General features: G+C 41.2%; 13 protein-coding genes and 2 further genes across 13 annotated transcripts; 10 read left to right on the top strand and 5 right to left on the bottom strand.

Moving 5' to 3' along the window:
• Nucleotides 1-1001: 1001 nt before the first annotated feature.
• On the top strand, nt 1002-1730 carry Ecym_6399 (uncharacterized protein; the record flags this gene model as incomplete). Its single annotated transcript, XM_003647542.1, has 1 exon — nt 1002-1730. One exon carries the CDS (start codon nt 1002-1004, stop codon nt 1728-1730), a length of 729 nt encoding a protein of 242 aa, XP_003647590.1.
• A 770-nt stretch (nt 1731-2500) lies between these two features.
• CBK1 (serine/threonine protein kinase CBK1) lies at nt 2501-4768 on the bottom strand (the record flags this gene model as incomplete). Its single annotated transcript, XM_003647543.1, has 1 exon — nt 2501-4768. One exon carries the CDS (start codon nt 4766-4768, stop codon nt 2501-2503), a length of 2268 nt encoding a protein of 755 aa, XP_003647591.1.
• A 425-nt stretch (nt 4769-5193) lies between these two features.
• On the bottom strand, nt 5194-5954 carry RPL42A (60S ribosomal protein eL42; the record flags this gene model as incomplete). Its single annotated transcript, XM_003647544.1, has 2 exons — nt 5194-5510; nt 5951-5954. The coding sequence occupies 2 exons, from the start codon at nt 5952-5954 to the stop codon at nt 5194-5196; spliced, it is 321 nt and encodes a 106-aa protein (XP_003647592.1).
• A 995-nt stretch (nt 5955-6949) lies between these two features.
• CHS7 (Chs7p) lies at nt 6950-8005 on the top strand (the record flags this gene model as incomplete). The annotated part of the gene is made up of 1 exon (XM_003647545.1): nt 6950-8005. One exon carries the CDS (start codon nt 6950-6952, stop codon nt 8003-8005), a length of 1056 nt encoding a protein of 351 aa, XP_003647593.1.
• A 123-nt stretch (nt 8006-8128) lies between these two features.
• Nucleotides 8129-8371, bottom strand: Ecym_6403 (uncharacterized protein; the record flags this gene model as incomplete). The annotated part of the gene is made up of 1 exon (XM_003647546.1): nt 8129-8371. The coding sequence occupies one exon, from the start codon at nt 8369-8371 to the stop codon at nt 8129-8131; it is 243 nt and encodes an 80-aa protein (XP_003647594.1).
• A 404-nt stretch (nt 8372-8775) lies between these two features.
• On the top strand, nt 8776-12099 carry RIA1 (GTPase RIA1; the record flags this gene model as incomplete). The annotated part of the gene is made up of 1 exon (XM_003647547.1): nt 8776-12099. The coding sequence occupies one exon, from the start codon at nt 8776-8778 to the stop codon at nt 12097-12099; it is 3324 nt and encodes a 1107-aa protein (XP_003647595.1).
• Nucleotides 12100-12676: 577 nt separating this feature from the next.
• Nucleotides 12677-13344, top strand: Ecym_6405 (the record flags this gene model as incomplete).
• An 861-nt stretch (nt 13345-14205) lies between these two features.
• Nucleotides 14206-14760, top strand: DSE2 (Dse2p; the record flags this gene model as incomplete). Its single annotated transcript, XM_003647548.1, has 1 exon — nt 14206-14760. The coding sequence occupies one exon, from the start codon at nt 14206-14208 to the stop codon at nt 14758-14760; it is 555 nt and encodes a 184-aa protein (XP_003647596.1).
• Nucleotides 14761-14813: 53 nt separating this feature from the next.
• On the bottom strand, nt 14814-15905 carry Ecym_6407 (uncharacterized protein; the record flags this gene model as incomplete). Its single annotated transcript, XM_003647549.1, has 1 exon — nt 14814-15905. The coding sequence occupies one exon, from the start codon at nt 15903-15905 to the stop codon at nt 14814-14816; it is 1092 nt and encodes a 363-aa protein (XP_003647597.1).
• Nucleotides 15906-16120: 215 nt separating this feature from the next.
• On the top strand, nt 16121-17413 carry BNI5 (Bni5p; the record flags this gene model as incomplete). Its single annotated transcript, XM_003647550.1, has 1 exon — nt 16121-17413. One exon carries the CDS (start codon nt 16121-16123, stop codon nt 17411-17413), a length of 1293 nt encoding a protein of 430 aa, XP_003647598.1.
• Nucleotides 17414-17764: 351 nt separating this feature from the next.
• On the top strand, nt 17765-17977 carry RPC10 (DNA-directed RNA polymerase core subunit RPC10; the record flags this gene model as incomplete). Its single annotated transcript, XM_003647551.1, has 1 exon — nt 17765-17977. The coding sequence occupies one exon, from the start codon at nt 17765-17767 to the stop codon at nt 17975-17977; it is 213 nt and encodes a 70-aa protein (XP_003647599.1).
• A 517-nt stretch (nt 17978-18494) lies between these two features.
• On the top strand, nt 18495-19958 carry SKO1 (Sko1p; the record flags this gene model as incomplete). The annotated part of the gene is made up of 1 exon (XM_003647552.1): nt 18495-19958. One exon carries the CDS (start codon nt 18495-18497, stop codon nt 19956-19958), a length of 1464 nt encoding a protein of 487 aa, XP_003647600.1.
• Nucleotides 19959-20259: 301 nt separating this feature from the next.
• On the top strand, nt 20260-21041 carry Ecym_6411 (the record flags this gene model as incomplete).
• Nucleotides 21042-21158: 117 nt separating this feature from the next.
• DCD1 (deoxycytidine monophosphate deaminase) lies at nt 21159-22073 on the bottom strand (the record flags this gene model as incomplete). The annotated part of the gene is made up of 1 exon (XM_003647553.1): nt 21159-22073. The coding sequence occupies one exon, from the start codon at nt 22071-22073 to the stop codon at nt 21159-21161; it is 915 nt and encodes a 304-aa protein (XP_003647601.1).
• Nucleotides 22074-22434: 361 nt separating this feature from the next.
• Nucleotides 22435-23988, top strand: PSD1 (phosphatidylserine decarboxylase 1; the record flags this gene model as incomplete). Its single annotated transcript, XM_003647554.1, has 1 exon — nt 22435-23988. One exon carries the CDS (start codon nt 22435-22437, stop codon nt 23986-23988), a length of 1554 nt encoding a protein of 517 aa, XP_003647602.1.
• Nucleotides 23989-24014: the final 26 nt, after the last annotated feature.

Consider the following 24014-nt stretch of genomic DNA (forward strand, 5'->3'; position numbering starts at 1 on the left):
ATTTTATCCAACAAGAGCCCCCAGCCGTTATATATATCATATCTCCCTTTCTGAAAACTCTGTCTACAATTAGTCACTAACATATCGGTTCCCGAATTCATGCAATCTTGTTCTTCTACCCGTATTTCCCAAAGAAAACACAACTATAATCGACCTCAACAGCAGATAAAACGTTGTCCAGCGCGAATGTTTGTTTTGCCAAACACAGCCTTCTTGATAAGATAAGTTTTCCTTATCTGTGTTACCTCTGATCCTTCCTTTCTCGGCCTTCACCTATTATATGAACCCCTCCGGGAATAACAAGGATAACGTATAACGGTGAGCTTAGGCAGGCCAATTATCATGTCACCTTCCAGCTCATAACGGTGGCAACGCCCTCCAACAAACAGGTGTAGTGCGACAACCTGAGAGCACCCACGCCGTGCAACCAACCTTGTTGCATACCACAATGAAAGGGGAACACAACCAGTGTGCACTTATCAAATCAAACCCTGGTTATCTAGTTCTAATAACACTCTCATTGTTCTTTTATATATATTTCCATCTACTACACATAATCCATGCATTTTTATACATGACCGTATCTTCACAGGGTGAACCAGTAGGCATCAACGATATCCAGCTGTTTCCGCTTCTGTATGTTCCCCTTCCTCAGCAACTAAGAGATGCAGTGGGATAAAAGCTTGTTGCGGGGGGGGGGGGTTGTAGCTGCGATTAGAGCCACCTTTTATGCAATAGCAGCTGGCTTACTCTAATGGTCACAAAATGAAACAACTCCAATAAAATTGATAGATTCTCTTTCTCTCCCTCCTTCTCCATTCCCCCATTGATCAGTTTAATTCGCAGACTTCCGTTATCTATTAAAGGAAAAAGTCATCAAAAAAAATTTAAGGCGTACTTTATTAATTTAATTGCATTCACAATCGGTATGGTTTTAGATCGGCTATCGACCGCTAACTACTGACTACCAGCTATCGATTAGTCTTATATTTTGTTCAACAATGACCAAAACAGCATCTCAGGTATCATCAGTGGATGACACGAACAGCAAAATGTCTCTACTTAGTTTGTTTTTGAATTCATCGTCTTTAATATTTACATCTTGGGGGGTGTATAAAGCCACGAACGTGGTTCTCCCCCCAAATTTGCAGTTAGCGGGTCCCAAACAGTTTTTAACTATAATTGGTGCTTATATTACTTTGGTGAATAATGGGATCCAAGTTTTGAATTTATTGTTTTCAACTGAAGGTTCTACTGTCGATAACATTGCACGGGAAGGAACGTTGCCGATTACGTTGGTGATCGAATCCATAGTCTCTTCCGTTTATTGGCCTTTGAGATTGTTTTTCATCCATATGATTCTTCACGGTGTCGAGCCAGATGGAGAACCTAATTTGTCTATACAGGCAGATCTTTGTGTTCATCTGTTCCCTGTTGTCTCGTTACTTATGGACTACTTCCTTGTCAAGCAGGAACCATTCCAAATGTCTAAAGGCGTGGCCTGGTTAATCATTACTGCATTTGGTTTCAGTTACAATAGATGGTTGAAATACATTGTAGCTAAAGATCTAGGCCAAGCTTACCCTTACCCGTTCTTGGATGTTCCAGAACCTTACCTCTCTATAATATTCCTTGCTGTCACCACCATTTCCTGGGGATTCTACTGTCTATATATTTGGATTCATCCGTCACCAGATGCCGCCGCTTTGAAGGGCAACAAGAAGTTGTAGAGCCCTGTCCAAACAAATCTCAGGTTTGGTAGAGGTTAATATACATGTGTATGTATGTGTATATACGGCCGGACAGATCTAAGTACAGAAGAGGGACGGTTCAGCTGCCCTCGAGGAGTCCTGCTCAATGGAGGACCCCAACTATGAATGAAGACCATGCCCTGCCTCCCTTAGTGCAGCTGCGTGTGTTACCCTGCTTTATTGATGCCGTTTCGTCATGTATTCACTGGCGATGTGCCAAGAAGAGGAAACCAGAAAAAGTATAAAAGCTTTTTTCGATGATTTCTCAGTTTTGGCATCCTTTAAACCACTTGTTCGGATGTCTTTATATACATTCTACTCAGCTCTTTTTTTGTGTTAGATCCTCAACATCATTTTAATCGCTCATCTGGACCTTATGAAACTCATTTTAAGAGGGGGGATCTAGTAGTCTATTTTGTTATATGCTACAATTCTCTGGTATTTTTAGGTCTAGACAGGCGTAGAAAATATTTTTGAGGATCGTTGCTGGGCACCCGGTGTAGACGTTGTGAATGATACATTGGGAATCAGCTGTATCCACATTGTAAATTATGTATTATATACTGTCTTGCTTTAAAACCAGACAGGCTTCGATGTATGTGAGTTGCCTTGCTGGTTCCAAAGACTATGTATATAAGGGTATCCCGGACAGTGGTGTCTGGACGAAGGGAAGAGAGTGAAGGAGGGTCGGTGAAGGGGAGAGGTGTGCATGTGCGAAAGAAAGTGCAGTAGATATATATGGAGAGCATTTACAATGCGTTCTTTCTTGTTAAATAATCGAACCTGGAGTAGGTGTATCCGATGAATGGTAGGTCTTCCTTGACTTGTGGGTCGACAACAGCGCTGCCTTGTTTCATCATTTGCTCTCTTTGCTTGGCAGCCTGAGCCATTGCGGGGGAGTCTGGGACGTTTTCTAGTTCATCGGTAGGAAAGAATCTGGTATCAGTGATACTGGAAAGTTTTGGAATATAAGGAGCGCCTACCTGTCTGATTGTCTCCCAGTCAACCCCACGGAAAAATGGGTGATTTTTAATCTCAGAAGCACCTCCATGTCTTCCTAGTCTCTCATCTGCGTGGGCTAATAGACGGCGAATCAAATCTTCAGCTTCATAAGATATGTGTATGTCATCCGGAAATGCCAAAGTTTGTTCAAAGTTCATGATTTTCCTGTAAGTTTCTTGCGGTGTTTCGGAACAGAAGGGTGGCCAGCCAATGAGACACTCATACATAATGGCACCCAAGGACCACCAGTCACACTCTTGGCCGTAACCCTGATACAGAAAGATTTCTGGGGCTATGTAGTCAGGTGTTCCTACCGTAGAATAGGCCATTAACCGACGAGACTTTCTCCATGTTTGCATTTGTTGTCGATTGGTCATTGTCAAATGGATGGCATCGACAAGCATGGTATTTCTATTTCCACCTCCATTGCCTAACGCTTGAGGCTTGTTCATAGGCCCCCCATTTTGGTTTTGCTCATCTTCCTGTAATAACTTCTTATAGTAACTAGAATCGTGCGTTTTGTGGAAACCTGTAGATAACCCAAAATCTGACAATTTTATGTGACCACGAATGTCAATTAAAATGTTATCTGGCTTGATATCTCTGTGAATAAATCCAAGTTTGTGAATGGCCTCTATTGCTAATATACATTCTGCCATGTAAAATCTTGTCACATCTTCAGTAAAAATCTGCCACCTGATCAACATAGTCATCAAATCACCACCTGGTAAAAACTCCATGATTAAATACAAGTACTGAGCATCCTGAAAGGAATAATATAAAGAAACAACCCACGGAGAATCGCTACCAGCCAATACATCTCTTTCTGCCTTGACATGTGCTAATTGATCCTTCTTATACATCTCTGACTTTAACAGCGTTTTCATTGCGTAGATTTTGCCTGTGTCTTTTTTCTGCACCAACCGGACTTCACCAAAAGCACCTTTCCCAATGACCTTGACCGTATGGAAATCCTCCAAGGACAACCTTGTCCTACGAAGTCTTAAAAATTGTGATTCTTTTCTGCCCAATGACGTGAGCTGCCTGTTCTTTCTCTCTTCAGACCAGCCTTGAGACATTAACTGCGATTCCAATTCTACACGTCTTTGGTTCCTCTCTATTGCATGATTGACGGAGGACTGATAAAAGTTCTCCACCTTCAGCTTTACAGCGGCTGCCTTCTCCTGCGTTGACTTGCTGAGCAATTCAGGCCTTCTTTCAAAATACATGTAGTTGGTAGCACTGCAGGCACTATTTCTCTGATTAGGGGTCGGAGACTGAGTTAATGCACCTGCTGCGACGCCTTGCTGACGTGATTGGGATGTGACTTGTATTTGTTGGCTCTGTAATGCCAATTTTTGGTCATCAAGTACTTGAGACTGTAATTGGTCTTGTGGAAATGGATTCATCGACGATTGATATGGGGATGACGGCATTTTACAGTAGTGCTGTTGGTGTTCGTGTTGTTGTTGCTGCTGCTGCTGCTGCTGCTTCTGTTGATGTAACTGTTGGTGATGGCCACTGAACTCTGAACTGTTTGAAAATTGGCCTGGTGAAGCATGGCCCAAAGCTAACGACGGCTCATTAACATTTGTAAATGACGTATTGTTTTGGCTATATATGCTAGTTGCTGTAGGTGGTGGTGTGTGGATAACTTGCTGTGGTCTCGTAGCCATAGCAGGCTGCAACGGCTGTAATGGCTGCTGCGACTGATTGTAAGTGTTACCTGAGTATTTAGGAGACGTACTAGCATAGTTCAATGCGGGAATATCAGTAAATCCTGCTCCGTACACTTGGTGACCACTATCCGTCTGTCCCTGAACTTTGTGCGCCTGCTGCTGCTGCTGCTGATGCTGCTGCTCCATTGCCAACTGCTCCTGAAGAGATTGATGCGAACCCTGAAGTTTCATGTAACTGTTACTAAATGCAGCAGCCGCTGGCCTTTGAAGAGGCGAAGTTCCAAATTCATGGTTGGTATTACCACTCTGGCAATAATATCCTTGACCCCCAAACATTTGATCTTCAACTTACGTGTTCAATTGAATGTTTGTAGAATCACACCCACACAATTTATCTCTACTCTGACTTTTTTAACCGTAGCGAGTTCCTGCTTTTTACCCAAAAGATAAGTACTATAGAGTATTCAACTACTTGTTTAATTTAACTGGAGAATTATTAAGCCAACCACTTTTTCTATAAAAGAAGCAACTGTTTTCTTATTTAGGTATGTCATTATTCAAGACTCTTCCTTTTGACGTGATGAGTGATCAATGTCACGTGACGAAGTAGAGAACACTAATAAAGATCTAGTATTAACGTCTTAATATATTACCGTAGGCTTATATATCGATGAGCTAGTAGTGATATCGCAAAATATACAAATTGATCGATGAAATATAGAAGGAAAAATTAGTATGTCGTAGGAATATACGTAATAAGCTCAGAATTGCAAAGCTTGACCCTTTTGCTTCTTTTCACCACCCAACTCAAAGTGCTTGCATCTCTTCAATGGCAATTGGGCCTTGGTCTTACAGTTGACACATTCCAATCTCAAAACAACCTTCTTGGTAGTCTTGGCCTTCTTATGGAAAATTTGCTTTGTTTGACCACCATAACCACATTGCTTACGGTCATATCTTCTCTTACCTTGGGCAAACAAGGAGGCCTTACCAGCCTTGTACTGGGTGACCTTGTGTTGAGTGTGCTTACGACAGCTCTTACCTTTGCAGTAAGTCTTTCTGGTCTTTGGAACGTTAACTGTAAAAAAAGAACTTGTTAGTAATGCTGCGTCTCATTACATATGAGTTGGTGAAGAACACGATTTTTTACACGCCAGGCGGGGCTCCACTGCAACACAGGGGGTTTTCAAATTAAAACAATCCATGATTCATCCAGCATCTGTTACTGTGTTCAGCCAAGCCCTCAATGCCCTGTTAAATTATCTTCTGAACAAAGGATAAATAAAACTTGATGTCCACTTCAGATTTACCTTGCACTAGAAGAACCACCACCACAACCCTTGTATTCCACCCGTCCACATACGCTGTTCCTCTGTTTGCACCATTAATATTTTAATGAAAAAACCAATCAACCTATGCTATCACTTGCAATACCACCAACCACCCTGACACACACATGAATAAACGTATAGATCACCAACCGTGTATTCCATAATATTTCAATCAGCCGTTACATACCCATTGCGAAAACTGACTTTGGTTTGCTACTTCCTTTCAACTGTTGGCTCCAACAAAACCTTATAGCTGGATATATTGAATGAAATTTACTATAATTTTCTTTGATTTACTGCCGCAGAGTACCACTGCAGATTCCGTCGAAGACGGAGACAGCATCGTCCGCGCGGGCTGCTGAAGCTAGGCTCAGCCTGAGGCCAGTGGTCCCCGCCTGGCCGGGCGCGTACCGTCCCTCCCAGCCTGCCGCTTGGTTTCCCGTCCGTGCGATCTCGAAACGGTCCCCCCGCGTGGTTGCTCCCACCCCCTACCACAGGAGCATTCTCATCCTGGACCGTGGTAAGTTCGGAGGGCGCTCGGCCCGCACGCGCTCCCGCATCCATCCGAGAATATCGCAGTGTGGTGCGTGGTGCGCAACAGACGCCCGCTTACATTTTCATTGTACCAACATTAAATGTACGGGTGTATGGATAGATGTACGGATGTACAGTCAAGCACATTGAATAAGCTCGATTGACGCTGTTGTAACAAGATTCTCTTAGAAGAACGTCCGAGAATGTCACAGTTATGGAGTGAACATCACTGACAGGAGACGACACAATAAATAATGATATCTGCGTCAGGTGTTTGAATCAGATGTTTAAAGATATATAAAACAAGAAATTGTAGAAAATAGTTATTCCTACATTGCGCAAGCAGAACTGGTATCTATAGTCGTTTTACGTTAGGTAACATAGAAAATAAGGTTATTCTGCCAAGACTATGTGATAATGAGTGTAAACTGGGTTTGTGGTATATACATGGTAAATAGACATAATATACAAAAAGTTAATTTAAAAAAATAGTATGAAGACAGAAGAGTTACTGTCACTTAAAAAAAGGTTAGATATGTTGTGTAAAAGAAGTACAATCAAGTATAGGACGAAATATCAGCTAGTACCTTAAGACAAGACGCAGTTATAGAGATTGGTTTTACAAAAAAAAGGGTATATTAATTAGGTCAGTATGAAGCTCCCAAAATTCAATCCATTTTTTAAATCAGGTGAAATAGATATGCCATCTATCTCAAAAATTTATAATAATTCAAAATTTACGAAAGAAGCATTATTATCGATTGGGAAGTTTGGGAATATTTGTTCTACAACGCCGCTTCCGCTATGTTTTGTGGTAAGATCTTCTAACGTTGCACAGCCCAATGCAGTTGGTCAGAGCAGTCATTATGAGCGGACGCATTTAAATGTCGGCGTTGTGCCGAGATGCTACTCTAGGGCTGTGGATATTGCGAACACTGCGATATTCCAAGTGGGGAATGCGTTTGTGAATTTGATAGCGCTCTGTGTGATATTGATTATAAGTTATAACATCAGATTTAAGTATACAGCCATCGGCAGATCAGAATATGGATATTTATTTCAGCTCTGTTTCCTGTTGATCTGCATGACGTTGGTAGTTGATTGTGGGATATCTCCACCTGGCACAGCGGCGTACCCATATTTGGTGGCCCTTCAGATCGGATTGGTAGGCGGCTGCGCTTGGGCGCTAGGTGTAATGGCATTTCTTGGATTCAGATTATGGGAAGACGGAACACGTAAATCCATGCTAATTGTACGTGGTGTGTCTTTTGTCGGACTGTTATTAGGTTTCCTAGTTTCTATCATAACTTTCCGTGACTGGATGCAAAACCATAATGATATGAACACAAACACAACTGCATTATTTGTGGTTATGTATTGTTTGAATGGTCTTGCAATGTTGGTTTTTATAATATGTCAATTGGTCATCTCATTATTTGTGCTTAAAAACCTATGGATGACAGGCTCTATGGTTTTGGGCGCTATATTCATGTCTACAGGTCAAATATTAATGTACACTGTATCTGCAGAAATATGTGAGGGAGTAAAACATTATCTAGATGGATTATTCATAGGCAGTATCTGCAATGTGTTTGCCTTAATGATGCTTTATAAGACATGGGACATATCCACCGATGATGATCTTGAATTCAGTGTTAGTATTAGCGCAGATGGTGATGTTATGTACCAATCTGAAATAAACCTTTAATGCATACAGAGCAACCTGTTTTTTTATATATAAAAGCCAAATACTCCCCAAATCTCTGTCCCAAACTTCAAACGACAGACATGTAGTAACAGCAGACTGTAAGAACAAATAGTATTAAATGCTTCATTCAACAATCGTATTATTATCACCCATGCTATCAAGTAGTTTATTATTGGTTAATCTAGCCTTTGCAGCCTCTAGTATCTCTTTGTCATTTGTCTGAACTATGTGGTTGATTATATCAGTGTCGCTGAATGGATACATGCATTCCTCGTTAGGGCAAATAACAATACTGAAGTTTTGCTGAATTAAACATTTCCGTAACTTGCCACTACAATGTGGACACTCAGTTACTGAAGTAGACATCACAATCAAGTCAGAAACAAATATAAATATATCGATTATCGTCTCTGTTAATGGTTCAGCTCATCGCTGGCAGAAGCGTTGTTGAAAAAATGGAAAAATCAATCTAGTTGGCAAAAAACCTGAAGACGCTCACCGCAATTCTAATTAAAGGCAGCTGTAAAATACGATTAGGATATATATATATATCCTAGACTTGTTAGACTCGCCAATTTTACCAAAGTTACTAACGTTGGTATGACTTACAGGATCTAGTGAGGCTAAAAGGTAGCAGAGTACCTGCTAATATAGAAACCATCGTTTTCGACGTTCTCAAAAATTTTGGATATCCTCTAAAATCTTCATTAAAAGTAAACAGTTGTTAGTGATCCGCAAGCAAGTAGAAGTAACTATATCCAATTCACAAAATGCCAAGAGTGAGTTCAGATATTTCCAAGAGGTTGCAGAAAGATCCTAGTTGTATTAGAAATATTTGCATTCTGGCGCACGTTGATCATGGTAAGACATCCCTATCAGATTCGTTGTTAGCTTCTAATGGCATCATATCTCAGAGGTTGGCGGGTAGGGTCAGATATTTAGACTCCAGGCCCGATGAGCAGTTGCGTGGTATCACAATGGAATCAAGCGCTATTTCCCTTTATTTTAGGGTGCTGCATAAGCAAGATAACAGTGAGGAACCCCTTGTTGCAGAGCACTTGATAAACTTAATTGATTCCCCGGGCCATATAGACTTTTCAAGTGAAGTTAGCGCTGCGTCAAGATTGTGTGATGGTGCTGTGGTGCTGGTTGATGTTGTAGAAGGTGTTTGCTCACAAACTGTTACCGTTCTTAGACAATGCTGGACCGAGAAGCTGAAGCCTATACTTGTATTGAATAAAATGGACAGATTAATCAACGAGTTACAATTAACCCCACAAGAGGCTTATTTTCATTTGACCAAGATAATAGAACAAGTTAATTCTATAATTGGTTCATTTTATGTAGGTGACCGAGTTCTAGATGACCTTTCATGGAGAGAACAGCTAGAGCAGAATATAAACGCCGAGTTTATTGAAAAAGATGATGCTGATTTATATTTTGAACCATCTAAGAATAATGTCATATTTTCTTCCGCAATTGACGGATGGGGATTTAACATCGGTTTATTTGCTAAATTTTATGAACAAAAACTAGGAGCAAAAAGGGAGAACCTCCAGAAGGTCTTATGGGGAGACTTTTATATGGACCCAAAGACAAAGAAGATAATCAATAACAAGGGCCTTAAAGGAAGAATACTTAAACCGTTATTTGTATCTTTAATCCTAGATAATATTTGGAAGATATATGATAATGTTTTGAATTCACATGATTCGGAAGTGTTGGAAAAGATTACAAAAACACTTAATATTAAGGTTCTTCCTCGTGATTTAAAATCCAAGGATTATAAAAATTTATTGAAGACAATTCTTGGCCAGTGGATACCTGTTAGCACTGCTATTTTGTTAACTGTAGTCATGGAATTACCGTCCCCTCTAGAATCGCAGCAGAAGAGAATCAAATCTATCATCGAAAATGCACCAGGTCACGATGTTGCTTCTCCGGCACTAATTTCTGCAATGCAGGAATGTGATAGAAGTGGACCCATGTGCGCTTACGTTTCAAAGATATTATCAATACCAAAAGACGACTTGCCAGTCAATTCTAACAATATTGCCGGTATGGATGAGCTGCTTGAAAGAAGAAGGGCAAGGGAGGAAGCCCTAATAGCGGCAAGGACAGCTGAATTAGCTGAATCAATTTCAAAGGTTGCAATTGATAATGATGAGGTTAATTTATATTCCAGAGTATCTGAGACAGCGGTAACGCCAATGATGGACGATTTGATCCGGCCTAAGAACTTAACTACTTCAACCCAAAGAAAACAAGATATAAATACCACTGACAGTTTTGAAGTTGTATCAGAACTCGCACCGGAATTCAAATTGGATACTGAAAGTACCGAAGAACATGATGCCGAATTAACAGAGGGATTAGACGATATTAATTCTATACCAGAATTCGTTCCGGTAGCAAGCGATCCCAATGACCCCTTAGCGTCAATGTTTGAATATGAAGAGGAGGATCCATTTGGAAATGATGAGGCTCAATTAGAAACAGATATCCCTTATGAAGATAATAATGAGGAACTTATTGCGTTCACAAGGCTTTATAGCGGGACGCTAAAAGTAGGCCAGGAAATTTCTGTTCTTGGGCCAAAATATGACGCAAAGCAGCCAGCTGAGCATATAGATCAAGCAACGATCACTTCCTTATATCTTTTTATGGGTAAGGAATTGGTTCCTTTAAATGAATGCCCTTCTGGAAATATTATTGGTATTGGGGGGCTAGCAGGTAAAGTGTTGAAAAGTGGGACCCTCATAGAGAAGAATATTCAAGGGGTAAATCTAGCCAGTACAAGTTCGAATTTTACACCTATCGTTCGGGTAGCTTTAGAACCATCCAATCCAACTGAGATGAGCAGGCTAGTCCATGGTTTAAAATTATTGAATCAGGCTGATCCATGTGTTGAAATTTGTTTCGAAGATTCTGGTGAAGTCATATTATGTACAGCTGGTGAATTACATTTGGAAAGATGTTTGAAAGATTTAAGAGAAAGGTTTGCAGGAATCGAAATATCCTGTTCACCTCCTGTTATACCATACAGAGAAACATTTTTGAAAACGATAACGATGAACCCCGTCAGAAATCAGGGACTGGGAAGAGGGGTTATGGTTGCATACCTAGGTGAATTAAAGTTGAAAATCAGATCACTTCCATTACCTAAAAATCTGACGACCTTTTTAGTTAACAATGAAGAACAAATTAAAAGCTTTATTAAGGAAGCCGAATCTTCACAAGAACAAATTTTAACTTCTTCGAAACTCAGGCGGTATCTGGAAGATGAATCATCGGAACATGAAGACGCAGAATTGAAAGGAATGATTGCAGAAATTTGTCGTTTTGGTCCTAGGAGAACAGGCCCTAACATACTTATTTCTAAATCTGGACTTCTTCGAAATTTCTTCGTGCCCCATGGTAGTAGCGCTTCTTTTGAATTGGAGGATTCTATACTTAATGGATTCGAGTTAGCTGTTAGTGAGGGCCCATTGGCAAAAGAACCAGTCCAAGGTATGGCGATCATTATAGAAGATATTCAAAAAATGAGTCCCGAAGAAATCGCGGCTATTGATGATCCATCCTATCAGCATGAGGTACTAGACTTGTCCGGAAGATTGATTACTACAACTAGAGATGCCATCCACCAAAGTTTTCTAGATTGGTCACCAAGAATTATGTGGGCTATGTACACATGTGAAATTCAGGCAAGTATAGAAGTTTTAGGTAAAGTATATGCTGTTGTACAGCAAAGACGTGGACGGATTGTGTCAGAGGAAATGAAGGAAGGTACTCCGTTCTTTCATATTATTGCAAGAATTCCCGTGGTTGAGGCATTTGGCTTCACTGATGATGTAAGAAAGAAAACTTCAGGCGCTGCACACCCACAACTAGTTTTTTCTGGTTATGAATGCCTGAATTTAGATCCATTCTGGGTGCCCACAACCGAGGAAGAGTTGGAAGAACTCGGTAACACGGCGGACAGAGAGAATATTGCTAGAAAACACATGAACGACATCAGGAGAAGAAAAGGCCTTTTTGTGAATGAGAAGGTTATTCAAAATGCAGAAAAGCAAAGAACTTTGAAACGTAATTGACCCAATATGTGGTGGTTTGAGTACTAGGTTCAGTTCAAATCTCCTATTAGGAACAATCGTCTAAATACATCTAGGCTCACTACGTATTTGATGATCACAAGTATTTTCGTAACTTATCATGAGACACTTAGCATATCATATTAGATGAATAGTTGCACGTTTTATAGACCAATTCAGGCTCTCATATTCACACTATTGGTGATATAGTTGTATTTTACTGGCTTGAACTCCTCGGAGAATAGCTTTATTTTGAGAAAACAAGTGCCTTGCAAAGTCTAACAACTGTTGCAATATATAATGTAAGACCCAGATAGAACATCAGAGCTTCAGCCTGTTCTTGATAAAGCAGGTACTATTGATGGGAACTCCAAAGTTGTCCGGAGTAGCGAAATAATAGAGGCAAAACGCCAGCAGATCGACTGCCGATCGACGAAGAAATCTGAAGCAGCTCATCCGGAGAGTGAATTGTTGGAGCTGACCAACAATTCTGAGATGAAAATAATATACAGATCTGATAATAGAGAGAGTGACTCTTCTATCCGTACTAAAAGTTTTCAGATAACAGAAGGTGATCTAGATGCCCAGAACCACTTCTAGATGCCTCAGATAGTGAAATTCTATTTGATTACAATCTTGATAATTTGCCAGATTTGCCAGATTCCTCAAATGTAACTATCGAGGAGCACATTATAGGAATGATTGAAAGTTTATTACCAAAGGGGGTGCTATATGGAGATCAGAGAAGGAATATAACAAATAGAGCACTTAAGAAGGCCAAAAAGGTGAATATACACCAAGAGTTGATCCCAGAGCTTCGGCCTAATTTACAGAAATCAGACAAAGGATTTGAATATGATAAAGAGCAAGGCTATAAACTGCAACTTCAGTCCACCAATTGGAAGACCAAGGAAACTCCCGGGATTGGATCCAAAGAGAACTAAAAAATCATCCAATCAGCATTGTTCACATAACAATCTTCCAAGCTACACTGAATCTCATGTCCGTTCATGCCGATCTAACATGCGTCCAGATTTTAAAGCATTAATCATGTTAAACCAAGCAGAGAACGCACTATGTATGTTGTGCGAATATGATCTGGTATTTGGGAGAAATCCAAGGCAAATGATCAAATGGCATAATAGGTATGGTTCTGCTTTACCTTCAGTTGAAAATCCGCAACAAAATATGAAAACGGAAAAGCAGAATGGTAAAAAGAAGAAGAAGAGCAAGAAATGTAAGTGGTAAACAATAATCAGGGTATGTGCAATTAGTCATTGATAAAGGGAAGGCAATTAATGATAAGGTTTAACAATTAGGCTTCATACATATTTCGGTTTAGCTTACCATTGCAGGTAGTTAAAACACAAATACAAGCATACAAAATACAAGGCATCCAGCAGATACCAGCTCTCAACTATCCATGCATAACTTTTAAATTTTATCAGAAAATTGAAGAGTGGATTGCTGGAAAGTTCGCAATACTGTACCTCGCATTAAAATAAACCTTTGCAAGCTCATCTGCTTGTTGAGCTTGCCAACTAGCGCCGCGCGTCTGTTGACCAAACGCAGAAGCCAGCTTTGTCGGGCGCGCCAGTTATTATATAAGCAAAACATTTATAGAATGAATAGACTAACATAAGGTTATATAATGGTAAACACTGTACAAGCATTCATGTCGTCATAATTAGAGCTGAGTAGTAGTTTTAGGAGTAATTGGCCAGTTCGGAGAATTTATCCCGATTTTGCACATAATAAACTTGGTGTTCATGTTTCATCCCTGTTTTGGAAGATTAAAGGAATATATCCAGTTGCGAATAAGTGTCAGCATTTTATTTGAGATCTCAGACATAGCTATGCTCAATATAAATATGCTGAATAAGTTAACAAAAGGATTCGGACTTTTCAATCGGCAGTTCATAATGTTAAACGAGTAGAACGTTCGCATAATTTAATCCTCAAGATCAGAGAGCCCAACAGAACTTAGGCTAACGAGTCAAACGTATAAAAACGGACAAATAGCTGAATCACCGGCAAAATATCAAAGTATCTATTCTTAACCTCAGTCATTCCTTTTTAATTCATTTCTTCCAATCGCTGGATCATACGATGTATTTCCAGATCTGTCGCCTTATTGGAATTATCACTTATTTGGGTCAGCTTCGCGCAACAAACGCATTGAACTTATTTACGTCAAATGGAGTGGTATACAGTCCTTCTGTGGTGGTAAACACAATAAGAATAGCTACTACGGTAGTGGAAACAATATACTGTACACCAACTAAAACAGGATTGTCTAAGCAGGTTACCATTCAGCCTGTGACTACAAGTGTGACCTTAGATGCACCAAATATTGCGAGTAAAGTTTCAGATACCACCAAAACAGTCCTAGATATGGCCATGCCACCAAAAATAGCCAATTTAAATGCCCTGACTCCGATTGATACTGCATCGTATTTCCACACACAGAAAATACTTTCTACAACCAAGACCGCCGTTGATCAGCCTTACACTACTCTTTACAACAGAGATGGATCATGCACCGTCTACTACGAAGATCCTAATAGTGAGGATCAATTCAGCACAATATTTTTGACAGGCGATATGAGTGTATCTGCATTCTCGACGGTAACTAGTACCATAAGCGTTTATAAAACCATTTAAACATCTTAACCGGTAAGCAGTAAATATAGGTTTTATACCAATAGGTTTTTTATTCAACATGTGCAGACGATTGGCCTGGCTGGCGTTTCTGGCCTTCTTCCATACTTTGCAAAGTGTAGGCATAGGCACATATATGCAATAATCTCGGTGGCTTGTGGGATTTCCAAAAGACCTGTAGGCGATTCCTCAACTACCTCTCCAACACGAAGCTCTCCAAGTACATCATATTTGGAGGAGAGATCTGTATCAGAGTATTCTGCCCATATAGATGGCTGAATGCTGTCCTGATGCCAGTCTACTGGAGTCATGTCCCTATTGGGCTCAAGCGATGGCATTTTCCCGCTGGGAACTAATAGCAAACATCTCACCTTCCCCTTACGATTGACCCATACCGCCCTCACACCGTCAATCATCACATTCCTTTGGTTACTACCAGCAACACCAATCATCTTGCACAACAAAGGTCCATCCTTTGGACGATGAATTACGAATATCTCTTCTAAAGTTCCTGCGCTACTATAACTAACAAATACCGAACAATATTTAACTTCATAAAGCCTTATTCCAAGCGCATTTTCGTATAACAACGTAGCCTTAGAACTATCATCAAATGGAGGCGAGTTGCCGTTTTGTACAAGAATATACTTATAAATTATGACATGTTCCAGACAAGTTCTGTGTGAGTGCACATCGCGATGCATAAAGTCTGCGCGAAGAAGAGGAATCCCTGCTCCGAATTCCATATTAACATCTTGGAACCCCATAGCTTTTATAATCCTACGTATGCTCCTCCTTTTAGATTGGTACACTTTATATGATGAGGCACTCCCAAACACATAGACTTTAGAACTTAACATCCCATGCGCCATTATTAACCTTCTCTCCGATTCAAATCTAGGCACCCCACACATACCCGTCAAAGTCTGTCCAGAGCTTAATGCAAAGTCTGAATCCTTACTAGAGCACACATTTTCTCCATCTGGACCTTCATTGCCCTTAGCGTTTGCTTCCGTTCGTGCACTATCACCAGAAAGATCTGCAGGAGATCCAAATTGTGACTCCTTATCGATAACAGAGAAATCACCCAACAGGCTAGAACCAGTAGATCGCTCATTTATCGATCGAAATAACCTCCTTAGCCACATCCTAACCGACCGTTTTTAACGCCCAATATCTTCCCTTATCAACACTCTCACTTTGTATTATGTCTAGGCAACGGGCTTTTATCGTTGTAAGTGAAACTAACAAGGGTTTGGTTTTTATGGCTAGTCACGATTCCGTTTGTTTTCAGACACAAGTTGTCACATATTCATCTGATAATACAACAAAACTAAGATTAAAGGACTAGAGAAGTTGACCTATGTCTCAAGAGCAGTTCAAAGAAAGACTTGTGCATATCGAACAAGAAATGGAAACTCTGAATAGCGTTATTAGTGAAAACTTACGGACAACGCAAGAACCTGTTTCACAAACAACAACAGAAGAAACAACGAAGGGCAAACACAACTCTGCTGGTAGTACCATGGATCACAAACGTGATAAGATGGTCTACAGTGCAAAACCAGATGGACTTAAATGGAAAAATTCGGAAATAGAAGAGGGGGAGCTGCAGGAATGTAATAGGAATCACAATATCTCGCATGAAAAGGTAACGGAAGAGATTGAAAAGCTGGAAATGCAATTGCGGGAACTGCTGCAATCAGGCAAGAAGGGGACTGCTGATAGTCAGAATAAGGGTAAAGAAGTCTTGAAGCCAACAGCTGGGAGGCACCTTCGGGAAAATGTAGTACAGGAAGACGAGAATACTCAGCCGTTACCGGCTGTTGATACCAGTTCGCCCGACATCGCTCAGGACGTTTCAGGCACAGCAGCAGTTCTTGGGCCGAACATTGAGAAATACGAACAGGTATTAGTCCCACCGTCCACAACACTGCAGCTTGCCCCTGCCAATGTTGCAAGAGACTCAGTTAAAAATGATACTAAACTAGTAGTCATTGCTGACCAAAAAAAGGCAACCAAGACGAAAGTGGACGCTTCTGACTCTCCTGATGCCACTAAATGTGCTCCTGCTGGTACAGAAACTACTCCTTCACATATGCAGCCATTGAAAATGGCAAAACAGCGGCAGATCCACGAGGGCTCCACAACCGTTATGAGATCTACTAGCATCAACGGTAATGGGTCTTGGCGCTCCCCCAACCCCTTCCGTGTCGTATCGATCACCGGTGGGAGTAAGTCGTCCCACAGAAGCTCCACCAGCACGTCTGCTGCCGGCACCGTTACCGGCACCGCTGCCACGAACCTTCATCTTCGTGCAACCTCCCAATCCTCTAATACTTCCCCGCCTGATAACACGACGGCCATCTCTTCCGCAGAGGACTACGCCATCGGCAAACTACAACGCAAACACGACTATTTAACCATGAAATGTGTCAAATTATCAAAAGAGCTAAAGTACTTAAACAACATGAAGGACAATGGCTCTCTGCCCGTTGAAGACACCAGAAAACTCTCAAAAGCACTGGAAAAATTACAGGAATACTTGGACAAGAAAACCAAAGAGAAGTACGAGATTGGTGTCCTACTATCCAGGAAAATCCGCAAACAAATCGACAACGGCTCTACAGGACAGTTCTGGCTGGGGGGTAAATAAGAAACTCCCTGTCTCCGTCTCCCTCTTCCCCAAACTACTCCATCCATACTAATAAAACTAATAGCTGTGGTGGGCCCACCGTCGCCTTACATAATTAATCCGTTACCCGGCTGTTACCCTGACGCTAAGTTTCTTTTTTATTTTCCGATCCTGTTCTCTCGTCCCGCTGGTTCAGGTAAAATTTTCCAGCACCACCTGCGAAAACCCTCTCCTGTTGAACACAGCACCAACATATGTACGTAGCATTACTTTCCAAGTGCATTAGAAAGTAGTGGTACCAAGTTCTGTCGTCTTACTACCTTCCTCAGCTCTTTCACGTTTTTAAAATCACATATACTTAATAACAATACAATGTCCCGCGAAGGTTTTCAGATTCCGACAAATTTGGACGCAGCAGCTGCAGGTACTGCGCAAGCAAGAACTGCGACGTTGAAGTACATCTGTGCAGAATGCTCGAGCAAATTGTCGCTATCTCGGACGGACCCAGTGCGGTGCAAGAACTGTGGTCATAGGATTCTGCTCAAGGCCAGGACCAAGAGAATGGTTCAATTTGAAGCTAGATGAGGAATTTTCTTCTGGGGGAAACCACACACACAGGTGTTAACACCTGGTAGGCGGTCTTTGCTCGAGCACTGTGCACAATAATGAAGTCATTTTTGGTACGTAATTTTATAGCGGTATTAAATCAATAAATGTTTATATTTGCAGTTTTGCGAGGGCATGTATTTGTTGTATGTGTGCAGCAGGGGATAAAGATGTTCGCGGTCGAGATGTAGATAGGAGTATGTAAGCACAAAGCCGCTCTTTTTTAAAGCCAATTTTATCGTTTTGTCAATTGTTTAAAGATGGGATATCGTCAACCGGTGGAATCAAGCCAACAAGCTGGGAAGCAGCAGATTTCGGGGGAGAAAAATAGACAACGTTGAGTAAAGTGAGTCCAGGATAGTTGGAAGAGGAATTTTTGGAGAAGGACGTGCTGATATACAGTTTTGATCGTTTTTGGTTAGTTGGATTTTGTTTTACAGGTTGAGTTAATTTATCTTCTAGACTCTGAGTTATATCGGATAGGTTGGCTCTTGATATGGAAAGAAATACAGTGAAACAACACGTTTCGTCGTTTGACTTAGAGCCAAATCCATTTGAACAGAGTTTTGCTTCGACGAAGAAGGATGCAAGCGGTCATAATAAGTCTCTGTTGCAACAGGTGCGTCATCAAACAGAACAGCCATTACTTGGAATCATTAATAATGGTACTGCTGGGCAACATCCTCCACATCATCAGAAGTCACCTTTAAGATATCATTTACAGCAGCCGAAGCCTCCCGTAATTCATTCACCTCCCATACTGACTCCTGGAGGTGGTCATCGATTACCTGCAATGCTTCTGTCGCCTCAAATCTTACAGGCCCATAATGCCCAGACAGAGTCTTTGCCTCATCCAACAGGAAGTCATTCGCAAATGCCTGCATTAAGTCCTCTCATACCTGGAGCACCCTCAAATGGGCAGACTACTCCCAGTTTTTTGATGGGTCTAACTAAAACTGGTTTGACACCAAATGAGTCAAGCATGCGAACTGGTTTAACTCCGGGTATGCTTAACCCAAATCAGCCAACTTCGCTCCCCATTCCTTCAAATGGCCAGTTTACACCAGGATTATCGTCTATGCTATCGTCGATGCCAATGGGTGCTGGCGGCAGCAGGACTCCTGGGACAGGTGTATCTTCACATCCACATTCTCTGTCTACTGTGTTAGAAGTTCCAACATCACATCCGACTTCGTTATCGAATCTTCCTGTTGGTGCAGCAACTAATAGAGCACCAGGCAATATGTCTCTAGAGATCCCTCCAGAGAAGGTAAAAAACCTGAGCGTTAAGGAGAGAAAGAGGTCTATGTCTACTGACGACGCCCTAGAGGCATCATGTAACAACGCTAGCAGCAGCAGCAGCAGCAGCGTCAATAATAGCAGCAAGAAGAAGGTTAAGAAATCACAGAGTGCTCCAATTGGGGATGAAGAAGAAGAGGAACGGGAGCGCAAACGGAAAGAGTTTTTGGAAAGAAACAGATTGGCGGCATCCAAATTTAGGAAACGTAAGAAGGAATACATCAAAAAGATTGAGACTGATTTACAATTTTACGAAACTGAATACAGCGATTTGACTTCCTTTGTCGACAGATTATCTGGTTTAAATGGAAATTCAAAGAGTACTGACCTACAGAATTCAGATTTATCTTTGTTAAAATTGTTGAAGCAGTCTTTAATGAGACCGGATCTTGCGAAGGCAATGTCCATAGTAAATCAGATAGAACAGCTGATGGTGTCCACAAAATACATACAGAGAAATGGCATAAATCCCAGGTTGGAAGATGGTCAAAAACAACATTCACGGATTGATGTTATGAGTATGAATGCAACTATTGGAACCAACTCAGGAGTGAACGAATTGAGTGCCTCATCAACTTTGAGGCCGCAATCTTATAAGAGTGGTTCATCTAGCTCGAGCAACACGACTTATGCTTCAATCAACAGACATGATGGCATGTAACCAAGTTGACTTTTGCTTTCTAAATATCCGCTCATTTACGTAGTGTATATGCATAACGACAATTGAAATTAGAAGACTTAAATACCATATATATCACAACCTTCCCATACTAAAGTCACTCTAATTGAAACTTTGCCGCATAATTGTAAGTTACGTAATGCTTTGGAGGGTGAAGGATTGAAAATCGTTATTATTTTAAACCTTTGAATTACTAATACTTGAAAATCTAGCTGACAGCCGAACAGAATAACGGTTCCTTCAACCATTCCGATACCTAATACTTCACACATAACCTATAAGAATGACATATCAGTATCTAAAGGATGTTAGAAACATCTTTTGCGTTGGTCGAAACTATTTAGCACACATCAAAGAGTTGAACAATACTGCTACTAAACAGCCGTTTTTTTTTTGAAACCTGTTACTAGCATAGTTACGCCAGTAGATGGCTCAAGGCGGGACCAGAATGAAATTGTTAAAACCATATCCTGGGATTTGAACCAGGATGGTTCGAAGCCTGGTCCTATATTGCTTCCTAAAGGTACCGTTGTGCATCATGAGATTGAATTGGCTGTTGTTCTAGATAAAAGACTAAGTAATCTTTCGCCTAATGAATTAAGACCCAGTGATGTCTACGCTGTTATTCGAGGTGTGTGCCTGGCTTTAGATCTAACTGCACGTAATGTCCAGGATGAGGCAAAGAAAAAGGGTCTACCATGGAGTATTGCAAAGGGTTTTGATACTTTCACCCCTATATCTCGTATGATTAGAAAGGAGGAGCTGTTTAACAAACAGGACTTACAGAACAGTTTCACCTTGCGTAGTTCCGTCAACGGTGTACTGAGGCAAGAGGGAAGTACCGAACTTATGCTAACGCCCATCTGTGATTTACTTCAATATATGTCCACTATTATCACGTTGGAACCGGGAGACATAATCTTGACGGGCACTCCTGCAGGGGTGGGTGAGTTGCGCCCGGAGGATACGATTTCCGGTGAGCTGCTGCAGAATGGAAAGCAACTAGTGGAATTCTCATTTGACTGCTACGAAAGACCTGGCCCCTACTTATTTTCCAAAAAGTAATTTGATAGTCTTCTACAGATCAATCAATTAATCCAATTTTTTGGTTGTTTGATTTTATATATGTATGTACACATATATACTCCAAAAGTTAACCTAACAGACGAACAGTTCATCTGTTCATACAACGATGAATCTAGGATACTCGATATCGCTGAACTGTCTGACAACGACTCCACCTTGTTTCAACACGTTAAAACTATCGTTGTCCATTCGATAAGACTTTGAGTATACTACTTGGGTGATGCCCGTTTGTACAATCTTAATCGAACAGGTCAAGCAGGGACAGGTGTCACAGTAAAGAATCGCACCACTACCAATTCGATCCCGCCCAGCCTCTAGCAATGCGTTTTCTTCCGCATGCAGACATAAACATGTGTGCAGAGAACTACCACCATCGTTACACCGTGGGCATCCTCCATCGTAACAGTTGGTCAGGTGACGTGGAGTACCATTGTACCCTGTTGCAATAACTCGAGAGTTGCGAACAATCACACAGCCAACCCTTCTTTTCATACAATTAGACCTCGAAGCCGCCAAATGGGCAAGTTTCATAAAATATGTGTCCCAGTCAGGCCGCAATGGGTTCGAAGAATTGGACCTTCCCGCCATCAGCTTATCGACCTCCATCCCAACACGCTCCATAACATCCCCACTATCCCCACTAGACACATAGAACTGAACCGGCGCCATCCGGACCACATGCACATGTTCCTGGTCGTCGTGCTCCCCAAGCCTCTGGATAAACACCTCATATTCCCCATCACCACTCCTCCGAAACCTACTTTCTATTGGCCCATCCACCGAAATATGCACAAAGAAAGGCCGCTGCTCAAGCCCCCTCAACTCCTTGATCCCCCAGCGCCCCGTCACAACATAACCTCTATCATAGTTCTCAGTAGCATACTTCTTAACCTCTTCCCAACTCGTACTGAAATCTTCGATTTTCAACCTCTTATACCCATATCCGCGCTCGAAATACCTCGCTACCTCCTCATAAAAACTACCGTAAGTGCCTGAAACTCCAATCAACATTCCTCAGTCCCTTCCAAAGCTCTACTACTCACACAAGCTCACCCCCGTCCTTCACCACCATATAATTCCTGCTTTTATCTATCGAAAACTTCAAATTACTACATATTCCGACGCTGTTCCTACAAAGCTCACCAACGACGCCGTGAAAAAATCAGAGTTTGATATTTCTATTGTTCTTTAAGTCACAACTCACACAAAAAGCATTAGAATCAACGAGAGATTGGTTGGTGCTTATCTTCTAAAGGCTTTCCGTTGCAGCAGTAGATAAACCGTGGGAGTTTCAAGAGGTTATTCGATCTGTTTTCAGAAATTGGTGGATTGAATCTAAGAGTATCTTTTTGATAAAGACAAGGTATTTCACATGCTCAAATCTGGAGCCAATATGTTGATGTACAGAAATAGAAACTTGAGATTAAACATAAACATAACCAGCAGTAGTAGCTGGATGGTGGCTCGTCGTGGATTTAATGCAGGGATGCGGTTGAAGAGGAAAACAAATGAATTCATTTGGTATTCCAGGCGGTATTATTCCTCTGCGAAAGAACATGGCGAGCAACACCGGCAGCAGGCCGTTCGTTTCGCCTCAGTTTCTGGTGGCAGGAATCTAACCATGACGAAGTTGTTTGTTATGACAGGGGTGACGCTTATCTTTGGGTCTTTGATCTTTCATCAGCAGAAGAGATGGGAAGAGGCAAGAGAGGGTGACGGTAAGGATGATACAAAGCACAAGGCTAAAATTAGGATATTCAACAACAACTGGTTTTTTTTCTGTTATTCGACATTACCTTTGAACGCCATGTCAAGAATCTGGGGCCAAGTGAATTCCTTAGCGCTTCCTGTGTGGTTAAGGCCTTGGGGATATAAATTGTATTCCATTTTCTTTGGAGTTAACTTGGAAGAAATGGACGATCCAGACTTGACACACTATGAAAATTTGTCTCAATTCTTTTATCGAACGATCAGACCTGAATGTAGGCCTATAGATGATCGTGAGAATGTCATTGTTTGTCCCAGTGATGGCAGAGTGTTACAGTTAGGGATCATCGATTCGGAAACTGGCGACGTTGAGCAAATTAAAGGTATAACTTATTCCGTAAAAGAATTCCTAGGTACGCATGCTCACCCTATGATAACTAGAGGTAGTTCTTCTGAAGCGTTAGCTTCAAATGAAGGTGATGAACATAAACATAGGGAATTTGCTCGTTTGAACAATATACCATATTCCCTCCGAGATCTTATCGGTGATACCCCGGGGGACCATACTCCTGAGTCTCATATTCAACCAATTCAATATGAGTCTGAAGGAGACACGGTCTTGCCAGAAGCGAAAATCTATGCGTCGAAAACAATGAAACTTCTTGGTGAATTGTCCACTCATTTCGTTGATAAGCTAACATCTAACGATCCAAACAACACTCAATTATATTTTGCCGTGATATACTTGGCACCAGGTGATTATCATCATTATCATTCTCCGGTTAATTGGGTTTGTAAATTACGTCGTCATTTTCCTGGTGAATTATTTTCAGTTGCTCCATACTTCCAAAGAAACTTTCCAAACTTATTTATTCTCAACGAACGAGTAGCGTTATTGGGACATTGGAAGCATGGTTTTTTTAGCATGACACCAGTAGGTGCTACGAACGTTGGATCTATTAAATTGAACTTTGATAAAGAATTAGTTACCAATTCTAAAGCTAATAGACATAAAAAGCCTCATACGTGTTATGAAGCTACATATGAAACCGCTTCAAAGATACTTGGAGGCGTCCCTTTGGTTAAAGGTGAAGAAATAGGTGGGTTTATGTTAGGTAGTACTGTCGTATTGTGTTTTGAAGCCCCAGATAACTTTCAATTTGATGTTAAAGTTGGTGACATAGTGAAAATGGGTCAATCCCTGGGCCAAATTACTTGATTACGACAGGCTTACTATGCTACACC

The sequence above is a fragment of the Eremothecium cymbalariae genome, chromosome 6, assembly GCF_000235365.1.
Source record: "Eremothecium cymbalariae DBVPG#7215 chromosome 6, complete sequence".
In the NCBI taxonomy this organism is placed as follows: domain Eukaryota; kingdom Fungi; phylum Ascomycota; class Saccharomycetes; order Saccharomycetales; family Saccharomycetaceae; genus Eremothecium; species Eremothecium cymbalariae.